Below are 17,276 nucleotides of genomic sequence, written 5' to 3'. Positions count from 1 at the left end.
TCCAAAACTTATCCAGGCCTGGAAATGGCTATTTTTAAATTCCATGACTTTTCCATGTTATTCATGACCGTACGAACCCTGGTTATTGTTCGTTTATTTTTTATGTATTTTGTTCTTGGAATTTGTGTGTTGGATATGGTGTGATTTAACTCTTGTCTTGAGTTTAAGCATTTTAGACCACATACCACATACGACCAAACTAAAGACTATGAAGGAACACATAAAGAATCATTTAGAAACTAAAAAAAGTGTTAAACAAACCAAAATTCTCAAAATATTTAGGTACTCTTATCTGGGGTGCTGTTAACTTGCAGCAAAGGTAACTATGGGTCTTTCTTTTCTTGGTGCGGTCCTGATGAGAGCCATTTTCATCATAAAGTTTTTTATGGTCTTTGCGACTGCACTTGAAGATACTTAAGTTATGAGATGCCAAAAGACACAGGATCCTGAAAGTAACCCAAATACTACAAAATCTGTGCTTTAACCATCTGTGTGTAAATATAAAAATGCTGTTAAATCAAGATTTCCCATCACAGATCCACAGAACCAGTCGATGCTTCTAGCAGTGAACAGGCACTGGCACTGAATCCAGTACTTTTACACTTTTACTTAAAGAGTAAAAAGCTCTGAAGTTGATACTTCAACTTCTACAGAAGTATTTTAAAACCTAGTATAAGGATACCTTTGTCTGGTGTATTGTGCAAGTTTAAGTTATACAGTTCCTGTAGCCAATTTAACGTTTAATATAAAGTAAGGGGGAAAGAGGAAAGAAAATATAATCTGAAGGTTTAAAATTTGGGAATTGGGAAAATCTGCTTTAAGATATAGTGCAAGTGTTATAGTTTTTTTTTGTTTGTTTTTTGTGATTTTTGCTTCTTTTTAAAAGAAATTGTTAACTTTTTTCAAATATGGTTTATTTTAGCTGTCTGTGATGATGTCAGGGCCCTGAATACATCACCACCAACTCCAGAGTCATTTTATCTGCAAAGACATTTTTACACAGACACAGTACTTACCTGGATCCTGTGGAAATGGCGGCGCGCGAGCCACCCGGGTCCTTAAGGTCTGGGTAGAGACCAAGGGGTGTCCTGGGGCAGGGGAGCCTGGGGGTACCTGTGAAAAAGAGAACAGAGAAAATAATACATTAACATTGTAAAATTATCGTCAATACTTACCTGGACGTCCAAATGTTTACATGCATGTCATTCTGTTTGTAAATATGTTAATATTGTACATATACAATCATGTATAGTTGTCTTACCCACCTGCCCTCAAGTTAATTACTTGTTGGTTTAGCCGGGGATGGGCTAAAGGTATTTAAAGGCAGGCGGGTACACTATTGGGGGGCTGGTTGAGCGTGGCTGGTATGCCGACGGGAGTTTATTGAGCTGAGTATTAGCATTTGTGGTGGTAGCTGCCAATCCACCGTTAACTCCTACCAGTGTAGCGTGTAAATAGTTTGTATATATATATTTTTGGGTTCGGATGCTTAATTTGTCACAATAAACACTTCAAAGGGATTCTTACCTGGTTCCAGGCTGTTTTTGCGTCTCTGCCTCACCTCTCTCCGGTAACCTCCTGACCACTTGTCCTCACACTCCCACACTGCCTTTTAATCTTTCTTTCATAGTGTCTTTTATTGTTTTTTTGTTATTGCTTATTATATTTTTACTCCTTCATGTGCTTAGCTTTATTTTTACATCTGTAGTTGCATTCTTATCATTTTTTTATTACCTTTGATTTTCTTACCTATGATTTTATGATTCTTACTAAACTCTTATTTTTTTATCTTTTTTGATTTATATCTAATTAAAAAAAAAAACTTATATATATCTTATTAAAATGCTGGGTCTTTTTATTTATTTATTCTTTTTCTATGACAGTCCCTTCCCTGTGTATTGGCGCAGCTACATTGTAAATAAGGGCCATCCTCAATATAATCTGAGTTTAAATAAACGTTGGTTGATTGATTGACTAAAATATAATAACCAGTCAAACGAATAAAAAATCTTGTCATTTTTTTTTTGTTTTAAGCGCCAAAAGGATTTTTTTTTTTTTAATGACCCATTAATATACAGTACTTGTTTTTGGCCTTGTTTCTGACAGTGTATTGAGTTAGTCAGTGTGTGCATACAGCCTATAATAAAACACTGTTTATTTGAGGAATTATTGACATAATAAAAGCCCTGTATCAATAGTATCACTGCTGCAGAGGTTATGTGATTATGTGATAATGATTAACCAGTGATATACTGTGCAGCACTAAGCAGAAGATCACTCCTGCCAAACCAGGTCCTCAGATTTCTCTCATCCATCGCAGACAGAAGGCCGGTCTTTCAGGTCACGAGCGTCCAGACCGAAGCTTCCACGCCACAGGCAGTACCAGCTCTACCTCAGAGCCTGTGTCACTCCGTCTCAGCGTTGTTGTCACGCCAGTCAGTCAGGCCCTGTCAGAAGCCATGTCTTTAGATCGCTGGCACATCTAGGCCACGGTATCCAACGCTCAAACCCCAGAGTGTACCGGAGGAGATACGATCCACGCGCCAGCCCATTTTCTTTTACTGCACCTCCAAATACGCGCGCCAATTCCCACAACTAATTTCAGCAGGAAATGAAATGTGAAACCGTCTTCAGACGTTTACGGCAGCCGCAGTGTTTGGGGAGTGCCGTGGTATCAATAGCTCCTGGTTAGATATTACAGCTGATGAAATAGTTGTTTACCTCGCCGCTTCCTCGACCCATTCACATTTCATGACTTCCTCCTCCCAGCACTGCTTACAGCTCCAAAAAAGGCCACGTTCCCCCACCTGCACACACACAGCAGCTCTGTGACGACTGACGAAAGATTATTGCAGCTCGGTTACAACAAGGACTAGAATAGCATCTCTAATTTAAATGACTTGTGGTCATAGAAAGTGGACTTTTAGCCCTGCTGAAACTGCTCTTGCTTAGATTAGACAGTTTTGCACATCTTGGCTGGATTTTCTCAGTCAGCTTTATGAGGTAGAGTCTCCTGGAATTCAGGCTTTCAGTTAACAGCTGTGCTGAACTCGTCAAGAGTAAATTACTTGAATTTCTTGCCTCTTAATGAGTTTGAGAGCATCAGTTGTAAAGTAGTGAAGAGGTAGAGTTACAGGTATACAGTGAATAGCTCTATTCGAGTATTGTTCTAATCCAGATTATGAGAAGTAAGAACTACTCAACAAGTGCAGTCTCAAAAACATTATGATGAAACTGGCTCTCATCAGGACCACCCCAGGAAAGGAAGAGTAAGAGTTTTCTCTGTTGTACAGGATAAGTTCATTAAAGTTACCAGCCTCAGAAACTGCAAGTTAACAGCAGCCTAGATAAGAGCATCTAAATGCGTCTAAAATGTGTCCAATAGTTTGACTGGTACTGTCCCAAGGGAGGCTGTAAAACAGTGCTCAGATATGCTTTATTTCTTTTTAGGAAAATAAAAGAAAATACATTTTCTTCTACGTTATTACGTGTGCAGGTCTGTTCTGACTACATTCAGAAATGAATTCAGATTTAAGAGTTTGGTTTCACTAATTAATCAGAGCTAGTTATGAAGGTATAAAGGTATACTTTTTACTTCTTTATGTACTCAGGAAAAATATCTATTCTACTACTGCTTGATCTCAGTGCTGCTTTTGACACCATTGACCACAACATTCTCATAGATAGACTTGAGAACCGGGTTGGAATTTCTGGAACTGTCCTAAAATGGTTCAGTTCATACCTTCAAGGAAGGAAATACTTTGTGGAAATGGAAAATAATGTTTCTGAGACTGTGCCAGTGACCTGTGGTGTACCCCAGGGTTCAATTCTTGGGCCACTCTTATTTCATTTATATATGATTCCTCTGGGGGAAATCATGCGTGACTATGGGATATCTTACCACAGCTATGCAGATGACACTCAGATCTACATGGCCCTCTGCCCAAACAACTATGGTCCCATTGACTCACTGTGTAAATGCCTTGAGCAGATAAATAAATGGATGGGACAGAACTTTCTGCAATTAAATAAAGATAAAACAGAGATTATTTGATTTGGGAATAGTAATGAGAGGCACAGACTAGCTGCCTATCTGGATTCAAAAAGCCTGAAATCTAAAGAACTAGTGCGTAATCTTGGTGTACAAATGGACTCTGATCTCACTTTTAACAGTCACGTCAAAGCCGTCACCAAATCAGCATTTTATCACCTCAAGAACATCAATAAGATCAGAGATTTTCTGTCTAAATCAGACCTGGAGAAACTCATCCACGCCTTTATTTCTAGTTGGATTGATTACTGTAATGGACTCCTAACTGGACTCCCAAAAAAGACCATCAAACAGCTTCAGCTGATTCAGAATTCAGCAGCCAGAGTTCTGACTAGGAGTAAAAGAAGGGAGCACATCACCCCCATCCTTAAATCCCTGCACTGGATACCAGTATGTTACAGAATAGACTTTAAGGTACTGTTACTGGTCTATAAATGTGTTAATGGTGCAGGACCAGCATATTTATCTGATGTGCTCCAGCAGTATGAGCCGAGCAGAACTCTCAGATCATCAGGAACTGGTCAGTTAGAGCCGCCTAAAGTAAAAACTAAACATGGAGAGGGAGCGTTTAGCTACTACGCTGCTCTTAAATGGAACCAGTTAACAGAGAGCATTAGAAGAGCTCCAACACTAAACATGTTTAAATCCAGACTGAAAACCTACATGTTTGATCAGGCTTTCAGCTCAGCTTAAAACACTGCAGCTCCACACACTTTTATTCTGTAACGGCACTTTTATATTATGTTTTATTCATGCTTTATTCTTATTAATTCCTTGTTGTTCTTTTACATGTTTTTAATTTAATTCTCTTTGTTTTAATCACGTTTTAATCAATCATGCTTTATTCTTATTTTAGTTTTTATTTCCATTTTTACTGTTAATCTTTTACATGTTTTTTTTTTTTTGATTTCTCTGTGTATTTTCTAATTTGTAAAGCACTTTGAATGACCGTTGTGTATGAAAGGTGCTATATAAATAAACTTGCCTTGCCTTGCCTTACTTAGTTTTATTTATACATCTGTAGTTGCATTCTTATAATTTTTTATTACCTTTGATTGTCTTACCTATGATTTTATGATTCCTGAATTCAGATATAAGAGTTTGGTTTCACTAGTTAATCCGAGCTAGTTATGAAGGTATAAAGATTAATCATATTAATATGTTTCCCCTCCCACAGCTCAAGTAGAGACCCCGTTCTATGAGGAGTGGTGGTTCCTGATCGTTCTGGCTCTGTGTGGACTCATTCTGCTGCTGCTCGTGATCTTTGGGCTGGTTCTGCACGGACAGAACAAGAAGTACAAGAGCTGCGGAACAGGTGTGCTCAATACCACATCACCATCTTCTCAAGCTCCCACTGATCCCTCCATCCATCCATCCATCCATCCGTCCATATATTCATCTATCCTTTTATTTATCTTTCCATCCAGCCTTCTATATAAAGCCTTCCACATGCCTGTCTGTCCATCTATCCATCCACCAATCTGTAAACCTATTCATTCATCCAACATCCATTAATTTATCCTTTCATTTATCATTATTGCATCTAGCCTTTCATTTATCCATCCACATATAAAGCCATCTGTCCATCCATCTATCCTTTCCTTTATCTATCTTTCCATCCAGCCTTCTATATAAAGCCTTCCACTTGTCTGTCTGTCCATGCCTCCTGCATCCCCCTATCCAACATCCATTCATTCATTCATCCATTCATTTATCCTTTCATTTATTCATATTTGCATCTAGCCCTCTATAGATTAATCTATATATAAAACCATTCATCTATCTGTCCATCCAACCATCCAGATATCAGTCAATTTATCTATCCCTTCATTTAACCATCCAACCACTTACCCTCACACCCATCCTTTCATTGACCTCTTATCTATCATCTATTCATCCGTCTTTCTATCCAACCATTCATTCATCCATTTTTTCACCCACCCATCCATATATTCATCCACCCATCCATTCATCTATCCATCCGTCTGTCTATCTACCTCAACCCATCCACCAATATGTTCACTCTATTCCCTCACTGTTAAGAAGCTGTATGTTGATCTAATATGTTGTTTTGCTGTGAGAATTAAAGGAATGACCTTCTTCAGGTTTCTTTGCCTTGGCATTAGGTGTAGCAGTGGGTGTTGATGCAGGTGGTGTTGTTGCTGGGATGATGATTTGCTAACCCCCGCAGGTGCAGCTGTCTCTACAGTGGAGGAATCTGTTACTCTGGACAACGGCGGCTTCACGGCCCTGGAGTTAAACAGCCGACCCATGCACGTCAAAAGTTCCTTCCTCAGGAAAAACGGCACCAGGTCAGAGACTCATCCTCTCTCATATTACTCATACTTACTTACTTAAAGTATTCAATTAAGCTCAGTTCATTAATAATAAAATATTAGTTATTTGCCACCTGGTCTATCTCTGTATTACAGTGGTATATTATTAATAATATTAAGCAGTGTGTATACAATACCATTTAAAAAGGTCCAGAAACATAAGCATATTAATAAAAAACAGCACAAATAACAATTATAATTCCTTCAACAGATCACGTTACTTAACATAATGAGGAGATAATTAGCCATTAAACATTTATTAAATTATAGTAAAATTAATACTAGGCCTAATACAAATAGAGCACTGAAAATGTTTACTTTACAAACAACATGATACCATAGCTGTTAATCTAGGAAACCATAACTGCCTAGCAACCAAAATACAAAACACCAAAATACCATATGAGTGCCTTGGATACCATAGCTTCCATTTGGCAACTTCATAGTAGACATCAGAAATATAATAAAAACTACTTAGCAACATGATATGAACCTAGCAACCACTTTTAATGCCATAGTAATCAATTCTTTTTAATCATCTGTTTTAAGCCTATGACTTTATTGCTTAGTTTTAATTATTAAGCTTTTATTTATACATACAGGGGTTGGACAACAAAAGTGAAACACCTGTCATTTTAGTGTGGGAGGTTTTATGGCTAAATTGGAGCAGTGGCCACTCTTCATTAATTGCACATTGCATCAGTAAGAGCAGAGTGCGAAGGTTCAATTAGCAGGGTAAGAGCACAGTTTTGCTCAAAATATTACAATGCACACAACATTATGGGTGACATACTAGAGTTCAAAAGAGGACAAATTGTTGGTGCACGTCTTGCTGGAGCATCTGTGACCAAGACAGCAGGTCTTTGTGATGTATCAAGAGCCACGGTATCCAGGGTAATGTCAGCAAAACCACCAAGAAGGACCAACCACATCCAACAGGATTAACTGTGGATGCTGTAAGAGGAAGCTGTCTGAAAGGGATGTTCGGGTGCTAACCCAGATTGTATCCAAAAAACATAAAACCACGGCTGATCAAATCACGACAGAATTCAATGTGCACCTCAACTCTCCTGTTTCCACCAGAACTGTCCATCACCACAATAAATTATTGTGATCTAAAACCAGGTGTTTCAGTTTCATTGTCCAACCCCTGTATATACATGAAAGTCTTTTTTATTATTGATCTAATCAAAGCACTCATCAAATCACTGTTGTTTGCTTTGTTTTTTGTTTTTTTACTAGCTTAAATCTATAAACAGAAGTTCTTATTTAATCATATCTGTCACATCTTTTTAATGATTTAAAATGTATAAAGGGAACGCCTGCAGTCATTAAATAACATTATTGTAGACCAGTGGTGTCAGACCACTTTTAGCTAAGGAAGGACTTGTTAATGAGCTGATTAAAAGGATCAGGTGTGTTTGAGCTGTGGATCCTGCAGGACCAGGGTTTGGAATTACTGGTGGAGACCATTCCTGGAAGATCAGTATGCTTGTCCATTGCCAGCACACCTGATTCAACTAATCAGCTGATAGACAACTGATTACGTCTTTCCTGAGTTGTAGAAAGTGTGTAAGAGCAGTAAAAACACACAAAAAACTGATTTATTATCATTTTCACCAAACCAAACGAATAAAAAGGGAACTACAAGCCAGCCACTCATTCAACCGTTATATTAATGTTGAATCAACATTGAATTATGTTTGTTTTTTGAAAGATAAATCAAGGGTAATACTGCAAAATTGTTTTAGCATCTTTATTTTTGTATATTTCATAAGATATAGATTGTGTTTCCTTTGCATTCTTCATTGAAGACGTAAAAAGTACAGTTTTGGGTTTACTCAAGACAGCGATTAAATATAGATCACTCCACAAAACCTTTAATGCTGAAAATCTCCTTAAGACTAAAGCAGAAATAACACAACTCAGAGTCTGTTCAACTTTATTTCTGGTCTTTTGTTGTTGTTTTACATTTTAACACATACATTTAGATATTTAAAGTGGTCTAATGATCACAATGTAATATCATTCCAAGACAATAAATGTATAAAAAAATAATAATGACATTTATAAGACAAAGACATGTGGTGTCTATGCAAAAGTAAGAAATTCCACTGTTGATTTTGTGAACCTTTTTTACAACATGGAAACTGACCTTTTATTACACACATTTCAACATTGAAGGTTAGTTAATATTCCAATGGAGAGTTGGTTTTCACAGAAAGGGATTAAGCCTAGTCCTAGACCACTTGCAATGGAGAATCACCATTCACAGTGCCCTATAATCCAGAACTAGTCTTAATCCCAATCAGAAAACCAATCCTTAGTGTGAAATTAACATTGTTACCAACAGAATAAATCTGAAAATGGCTTTTAAATTGGTTGTCCTAGTAAGATCTGTTTTTGTACACAAATACCATAAAGGTTCTATAATAATTACAAATTAATGGTAACACTTTACAATAAGTGTCATAAAATTAACAATATATATGACAGTAAGTAATAAACAGGGAAACAAGGAACTAATTATTTACTGACATTATGTTTTAAGACATTATTATAAATTATTAAATTTTGAATGCTTACGAATAATGTTGTTTAAAACTGAAATGAGACATTTAAATAATTTCTCTTAAACCAAATAATCAATAAACAATCACACACTGGTCAGTTTTTAGGCACATAGAAACAGAGCCTTCAGTTCAGTACAGAAAACACTTAGTGATAGCCCACCCTTACATTCCCCTTTATCTGGTGACAGGTCTCCCCCTCGGCCCAACCCCGCCGGCCTGCGCTACTCAGATGAAGATATCTGCAACAACTACAACGGCGCCGTCTCCACCGAGTCCACAGCACTTACAGAGAGGCCTGCGGAAATATCAGAGTCTGAGGTGGAGTCCTGGCTCAATGCTACTTTCTATCTTTCTCTCTCTCTCTCTCTCTCTCACACACACACACACACACACACACATTTAAATACTGGACACCCTCAAACTGACACATTGAGAGGATGTGTTTTCAGCCCAAGGCACTGTGACTATTCTTTATATATATTCAGCTCTGGAAAAAAAAAAATAAGAGACCACTTAAAAACAATGATGAGTTTCTTTGATTTTACCAAATTGAAAACCTCTGGAATATAATCAAGAGGAAGATGGATGATCACAAGCCATCAAACCAAGTTAAACTGCTTGAATTTTTTGCACCAGGACTAAAGGCATAACGTTATTCAAAAGCAGTGTGTAAGACTGGTGGGGGAGAACATGCCAAGATGCATGAAAAGTGTGATAAAAAACAGGATTATTCCACCAAATATTGATTTCTGAGCTCTTAAAACTTTATGAATATGAACTTGTTTTCTTTGCATTATTTGAGGTCTGAAAGCTCTGCATTATTTATTTTAATTTCTCTGCAAATAAATGCTCTAAATGACAACATCCTAACAGACACCTGTGCTGACCAACATCACACTAGTGATTTGTGAGAGAAAGCGTGGACAACTGTGCTCTCTCTGACTACAGCTGCTGATGCTAAACCAGCAATCTGCAGACAACAGAGGCAATGCCTTAGTCTGCTAAACCACTCAGAGCCCTTAACCTACTGTAAAAGACTATTCTGCTTATCAAACACTGAAATTCATTAATGAACTTGGTTTGACATTCTTATCCACAGTGACTCAGGTAGGAGACTGTAGAATTAGCAGTCTTAACCAAGCACTCTTACCAAGGCCCTGCCCACATGTATCCAAATATGGTATTAAAATGTAGTCTTTAACATACAATTTTGGACTATCAGCTAGAGTTTAATTTAACTTTAATTACACCTAGACAGAATGTACTGAGCTCAAATTTGGATTAAAAAAGCTAAAATAAATGTAGGTAATTCACTAACAACAGATCACATAGCACAGCAACATCCCCTACATTATTTTCGGAGCTTTTTTATTACCTAAATTTGGGTCTAAGTCTGTGTGAAATGAGGCACTCATCAAACTCTGACACAAGGTGCTGGCATCCCCCATCAGGCTGACATGCCCACGCCAGCAATTCATGGTAGTTTCTGTGTTCTTGTTTGGACAGAGATATTTCCAGAAATGCTGCTGGAAGCAGAGAAAACAAAATCTACATTATAAAAATACACAGATACATGTGTATGGGGTGGTACTGGTATAATGTGATATGGTTGTCTGGCTGTGGAATCAAACCTCAGGCTATGACAGGGTGGTGATGGTGTAACATCACAAGTACACTACACCAACCTCAGATGGTCACAGGTTAACACTGTCCCTGTCAGAACAGCACCTTCAACTTTAGTTTTTTATGTATTTTTGTTATTTATGCATTAATACACATTATAGCACGAACCTCGAGTGTATTTTTGCACAGTTCCATTATTGCTGTTGATTGAAAGATTTTGAGTTAAAGAGGACGAGAAAATACGATCTGTTTCGTTATAAACACTAGAAAATAGTTCCATTGCTGCTCTGTTTGTGGCTGCGCTGTTTGGCTTGTAAGAGCTGCAACGTTGCTAGGTTACCTGTATGTGGCGGAGTAATACATGGAGAGCTTCGGTTACAGTGCATTACCGGCTGAAAACAGCACACATTGCAGAATCACAACTAACTGTTGTATAATGTAGTATAATTGAGAAATGGCTCAAAAAAGTTTTTAATTATCTAAAAAAAGTGTCAGAAAAGCAACATCATTTTAATGCCCAACTGACTGTAATAGACTGTCACTCCCACACCAAGCTGCATTATATAACTTTGGTTTGGTGATTCTTTCCCTTCATTTTCACTCGGGAAAACATTGAGGGTGACCCACATTTACAATGTTGCCGAGGATTTACAGTATAAAAGGAATAGAAAAAAATTAATTAAAAATTACATTTAATAAGGAATAAAATAGTAAAAAATAATAAATAAAATAAATACTAACTTTAAACATTTAATATATATGAATAAAAAAATGTGTAAGAAAAAAACCCAGAAAATTCTAAACGACCATAAAAACAAATTGACACATAAAAAGTAAAGAATTTATAAAATAGAAAATAAACAAAAAAAAATTATAGTAAAAGTAAAGTAAAATGATAAGAATGATAAAAAATTATAAAATGAATAATAATGAACTAAGAACATAGGAATCAAAATATAAAACATTAAAATAAAAAATAGTAATTAATAAATTAAATACATTCAAAATCAAAATAATAAGAAAAAGATAAACTCATTAAAAAAATTATTTAAAACAGTCACATGCTTTCTGATAGTGATTAGAATCTGAAATTTAAAATGATGATTGAGTGATCCCAGCGAGCTGAGCTTCAAGTTTTCCTGTAGTGAATACCAGCTTGCTGGTGCACGTTAGCTAAAAGCAGATTTTCCCAGTTCACTAAAATAAAACATCTTGGTACCCGACAGGTGATCCAGCCACTGGAGCGAGTCTAATATATTGTATGTACATATATATATATATATATATATATATATATATATACATATATATATATATATATATATATATATATTATATATATATATATATATATATATATATATATATATATATATATATATATATATATATACATATATATATATATATATATATATATATATTATACTGGTATATATTAGTGTAAAATATTGTAATATTACTCTACCACCTCATCCATAGGGGGCAATTAAAGCACAATTTGTATTTACAGCAGAGGTGTAAAAATAAATTACACTTTCTACCAGTAGTAGGAGCCCAAGAGCAAAACAATACCAATGCAGCTTTACCTTGCATTTATAGTATTAAAATAAATAATATTCTTCCCTCTGTTTTAAATGTAGTTTAGCAATTTAGCAATGCTAGTATGTTTGATTAAAGTGTATTTCTCCCTGGTTCTCTCTCAGGCCTCGGACAGCGACTGCGAGGAGGAGCAGATCAAGCACTCGTTTGTGAACCACTACATGAGCGACCCGTCCTACTTTAACTCCTGGAAGCGGCAGCAGAAGGGCCTGAAGCAGACGCTGGCCTGCGCCTACGAGGAGTGCGCCAGCAGGGACGGCGAGGGCTACTATCAGACAGTGGTGACCCAGCACAGCGTCGGAGGAGCGTACACCCCCGCCGGGCAGCCGGCCACCGGCTCACGGACTCCCGTCACAGGCTTCTCGTCCTTCGTGTGACGCCCGGCGGGGCTTGGAGGAGCGGGTCCCCTCTGCAGGCCCTTCGGTTGGGGAAAGGCACAAGACTTGGGGTAGAGGGTGGGGGTGTGTTCGGGACATTTCAGCAGAACTTTCACCATGAGCACTACAAGAGACGACGTTTCTGGCCGACCACGTGACTCGTTTGACTTGACTTGAATGTACTCACACGCCAAGACTCGCCAAGAAGGGGGTGTCCTTGGCGGGAAACGAGAGTCGGCAGCACGGACAACTGTACTCACTGTAACCACAGGCCTGGAGATGATCACAGCTCACCGTGTGGAGTATACGTTGATGGTTCTGGTACTCGTACTCTTTTGTGACGTGTTCTGGCACGGCCTTGGTTTGCGACAGACGACTGAAAGAAGCTTTCCGTTTTATTAGATAAAGGGATAAAGCAGGGTACAACAGGTACACAAGACCTGTTCTTAATCCACGGAAGTGATGATCAGCACTTACATTCCCCTCCCACGCTGACTCGATTCAACATGGTGGCACATGTTCACAGTCTGGACGACCATGAAAAAAAAAGAAGCATTCCTGACACTGTTCCCTTTATGACCAAGCACCCGGAGACCTAGAGAGGATTTTACATGGACGAAGCACTCTGTAATTACTGTATACTCTAATGTCAAGTCCGAGTAATCTGTCACTCACCTTCAGTGTCTCTATATATACCTGTTCCAGATCGCAAAGATTGCAAAGTCAGAAGGAAGGTCCTGGAACTCTTACGGGATTTAATGAGGATACGGGGTAGGACTCGGCCATACGCCACAGCTACACATTCCTCCTAGAAATGGAGCAAATGAGAGGGAGATGGATAGATCAATCAGTCTTCAGTCGTGCAGTGATTCTTCGAGTGTCGCATTGCACATCATCCTCACACAGAACCATTCAAACTTGTCTTTACATTTCTTCTTATTCGTTTTTTATATTTTATTGTTTTTCAGGCTTAAGAGCTGCAGTCTGTTCTAAATCTACTACTAGGTTAGATACACTGGCATACCAAAGGTCATGGGATGGCAGTATGTTGTGAGACATGTTGGGTTGTCTTGTGAAAGAGATTGGCCAGAACACTGAACAGATAACGAACTTGCTCATGGCAAGGCAAGGTCAAGTTATGGAAGCTGGAGCGAGACCTGATTGTTGGTGCCAGATATTGGATGGGTTATTCCATTTCTGAAGCTGTGCGTATGTGTTTAACATCCCTGAATCCACAGTGTAACATTATATAAGGCTAACATTACCACCCACAGTGGACAGCACAGTGTGTGGTAATGATCGTGACCAGCAGCTTCTGGCTAGAATTGTCATTACGAACAGAAACAGAAATTCAGTGTGGGAGGCTCCACATGCATATCCCACATAGCCCATAACCCGCAGCGTTCTTTAGCATCAATGGGACATCTCTAAAAGAAACAGGATATGATAGTAGTTCCTGTTCCTGACTTTTGGCATGCCAGTGATTCAAAGCTACCTTTAAAATGGACTCCAAGGCTAGGTTAGATCTGTACCTGTAAAGCAGGCCTCTTTATGTGTGTCGGTCGCAATCTAGCAGCCAAGCTCAGCACTACAGCATACTTTTGCCCTGTTCCAACACACCACACTCTCTTATATCGCTAATGAAGGACTTAAGATAAGTAGCCACTGATTTGACTGTGGTGTGTTAGAGCTGTGAAAACACTAATGGTGCAAGACTGGAAGACTGGAGAGCAGTCGTGTAAGAATACTATAACCACCCCCTTTTTTCTACCCTTGCTCTACATCTTATCAGCTACAACGAGGAGTATATAGGAGCACTGTGTAGTTCTTAGGATTGTAGTCCTGTATCTGTTTCTCTGTGTATTTTATTATTCTCCTTTTACCCTGATCTTTAATAGTCAGGACCCCACAGGATAGAGCAGCTATTATTTAAAGGGGTTGCATTATGTGGGCAATGTCCTGTGGGCAGCGTAAACTACCATATTTCTCTCTGCTATAAGGCACAACGTATTTTAAGGCGCACTATCAATTTACATCTATTGTCTGGTCTATTTTCATGCATAAGGCGCACTGGATTATAAGGCTCATTTTAAGAAACACTATAAGGAACTTTTAATTCAACAGGTCTCACCGCTGGGTGTTGGGGGGTAGCTAACTAAGTTAAGTAAAGCTAAGCACAAAACAAAACTGTAATTAAAAAATATATATTTATTTAAAATTTAAACTAGTGTTGAATGTTAATCTACAAAGATTTCTCTCCTGGAAACTGTTTGTTTAGTTACAGTAAGCTTAGATTCCCAAATTTCTCCAGCATTAGCATTATTGGCTAACCGCTTCCATCAGTGCTGCACTGAGGAACCATAAATGCTCCAGTGAGCAAGGGCGATATCAGCTAGCGCTTCATTCCACATAGCTTGTTTTAACACGGTAAACCTGTATACTACAGTCCAATATACTCGCCTCTGGACAGCAGCACAACACACACTAACACCTCATACACCACCCCCATGCTAATCAGTGCTAATCACTGCAGTGCTGGAAACATGAAAATGACCAACCACCCAAAAAAAATTATAGAAATAGTTGCTCTGCGGTGGTTTTCTCTCCTGTGGGGTCCTGATTTTTAAAGACAGGGGGAAAGGAGGATAATAATAAAGTATGCAGAGAATCAGATACAGAACTACAGTCTATAATTATAGAACTACAACATGCCCTATATGCTCAGTGGAGCTGGTAAGCTGGACACTGAGTGTAGAAATAAAAATTGGTTATAACATTCTGAATGAACTGTGTATAATGGTAATATTTAGGTTGCCGGTTTGGGGAAATGAATGCTTTTGACACTGTGAAATTTCAGCACAAAACACATATATTTCAATACCATCCAACCCATCAACAAGCAAACTGGTACAAAATTGGTGGATATGATTTTTTTTAAGATGCTGTAATTTATCTTCAATTTTTGTCTCACACCACACAGAACAACACTGTCCTTTTACTTTTCTCTCCTCAAATAGAGACTGAATGATTCTCAAAAAGTCCTTGGATGTGATAGAGTTGGAATGAAACCCTGTATTTCCAGCACTCTTAAGGACGCCACTTTCTTTCTTTCCTTTATTTTTCTCCTCCTTTTCAGATTCATTGTTTCTCACAGAGTGACTGAATGAATAGTTTTTGCATTTTTCCATTTTATCTGCTTAAAAGCTGTAAATGTGTTTTTATGATTAATTTGTAAGACTGATTTCTTCTCTTTTTTACCGTAGTGATTTACAGAGTGATTCAGAGTCATTCGTATTTTCAGTTCAGTTCAATGTCATTTTTCTTCAGTTCTTAAAATTGCCAATCACAGTGGTGAACAAAACACGAATGAACTGTAAAAGAAAAAGGAAATGTTTATGGTTTTATGCCTGCCATGATATCTGTCCCAGCACGAGTGTAATGTCATGGACATTCATGAAGTAAAGACAATTTCCCACTTTTTTAGAGAAATTAAATGTTTGCTGTTCACGTAAACAACATGAACTTCTAATGTTTTGTCATGGTTCATTAACACACACACAAACACACACATTTTACAGATTCACAATTACAATTAGTCTTTTTGTGTTTAATTGTTGAGCTGGTCTAACTGCAGGCCCATCATGGTGTGGCTTGTCCATCACGTACCAGAGTAGCTAGTATGACCAATCAGATGAGCCAAGTTGTTTGCTGATAGGTCAGCTGGACCATCAAACTAAAATAAAAATGACCATAAATATCTTTATGACTATTATAATCATGCAATTAGAATAGAGTGATGAACTTGACATTGCTGATTAACAACTATGACCATCACTAGAATACTATTGGACCACTAAGATTAGCCTAACAAAGCTATTTGATGATGCTAGCTAACAGAGAACATTATAAGAAGGTTTAGCAACATTTCGAAAAGGTTCCATCAAGCCTGCAATTAGTGCTGGGCGATTAGGGCCTAAAAAAAAAAGAAGAACCCTTCTAAAAATCAAACTACAGATGACAAAAAAATGGTTTACCTGTAAAAAAAAAAATAAATAAATAAAATAAAAATAATAATAATAATAATAATAATAATATATATATTATATGTAATACAAATAATACTAGAAAAGGCAAAGTTCGTGAACGAACTTTAAGTTGGCTTGTCAAATAGTTACTAAGTTGTGTAGTGTGGTGTGGAGTGTGTGGGGTGTGGAGTGGGTTGTGGAGTGTGTTTGGTGTGGTGTGTTTGGAATGTGGGGTGGAGTGTGGTGTATGTGTGGTGGAGTGTGGGCTGAGTTGTGTGTATTAGGTGTGGAGTGTGTGTGTTGTGGAGTGTGTGTGGTGTGGGGTTTGTGTGGTGTGGAGTGTGTGTGGTGTGGGGTATGTGTGGTTTGAAGTGTGTGTGGTGTGGGGTATGTGTGGTTTGAAGTGTGTGTGGTGTGGGGTATGTGTGGTTTGAAGTGTGTGTGGTGTGGGGTTTGTGTGGTGTGGAGTGTGTGTGGTGTGGGGTATGTGTGGTTTGAAGTGTGTGTGGTGTGGGGTATGTGTGATGTGGAGTGTGTGTGGTGTGGGGTGTGAAGTGTCTGTGGTATGTGTGTGGTGGAGTGTGTGTGGTGTGGGGTATGTGAGCTGTGGAGTGTGTGTGTGGTTTAAAGTGTGTGTGGTGTGGGGTATGAAGTGTGTGTGGGGTGGAGTGTGTGTGGTGTGGGCTATG

General features: G+C 38.1%; 1 protein-coding gene and 1 long non-coding RNA gene across 5 annotated transcripts in view; one reads left to right on the top strand and one right to left on the bottom strand.

The window, feature by feature from the left end:
* LOC125799256 (uncharacterized) overlaps positions 1 to 7,484 on the bottom strand; it is a 345,287-nt gene extending 337,803 nt beyond the window's left edge. The window contains exon 1 of the long non-coding RNA XR_007438087.1: positions 7,448 to 7,484. This is a non-coding gene — a long non-coding RNA (uncharacterized LOC125799256). The remainder of the gene's footprint in view (positions 1 to 7,447) is intronic.
* sdk1a (sidekick cell adhesion molecule 1a) overlaps positions 1 to 16,084 on the top strand; it is a 601,048-nt gene extending 584,964 nt beyond the window's left edge. For 2 of the 4 annotated variants that reach the window (XM_049475506.1, XM_049475504.1), the window contains 4 exons: positions 5,229 to 5,366; positions 6,243 to 6,363; positions 9,149 to 9,278; positions 12,290 to 16,084. In XM_049475506.1, the coding sequence (XP_049331463.1) occupies positions 5,229 to 5,366; positions 6,243 to 6,363; positions 9,149 to 9,278; positions 12,290 to 12,562 (662 nt within the window). In that variant the 3' untranslated portion in view covers positions 12,563 to 16,084. Of the gene's footprint in view, positions 1 to 922; positions 1,472 to 5,228; positions 5,367 to 6,242; positions 6,364 to 9,148; positions 9,279 to 12,289 lie in introns of those variants that run through there. The other 2 variants (XM_049475505.1, XM_049475507.1) reach the window with 2 other exon arrangements.
* The last annotated feature ends 1,192 nt before the right edge of the window (positions 16,085 to 17,276 follow it).

This window comes from Astyanax mexicanus, chromosome 3 (genome assembly GCF_023375975.1).
Source record: "Astyanax mexicanus isolate ESR-SI-001 chromosome 3, AstMex3_surface, whole genome shotgun sequence".
Taxonomy (NCBI): Eukaryota; Metazoa; Chordata; class Actinopteri; order Characiformes; family Acestrorhamphidae; genus Astyanax; species Astyanax mexicanus.
Note: the sequence above shows the minus strand (reverse complement) of the source record. Positions and strands in the feature narration are given on the sequence as shown.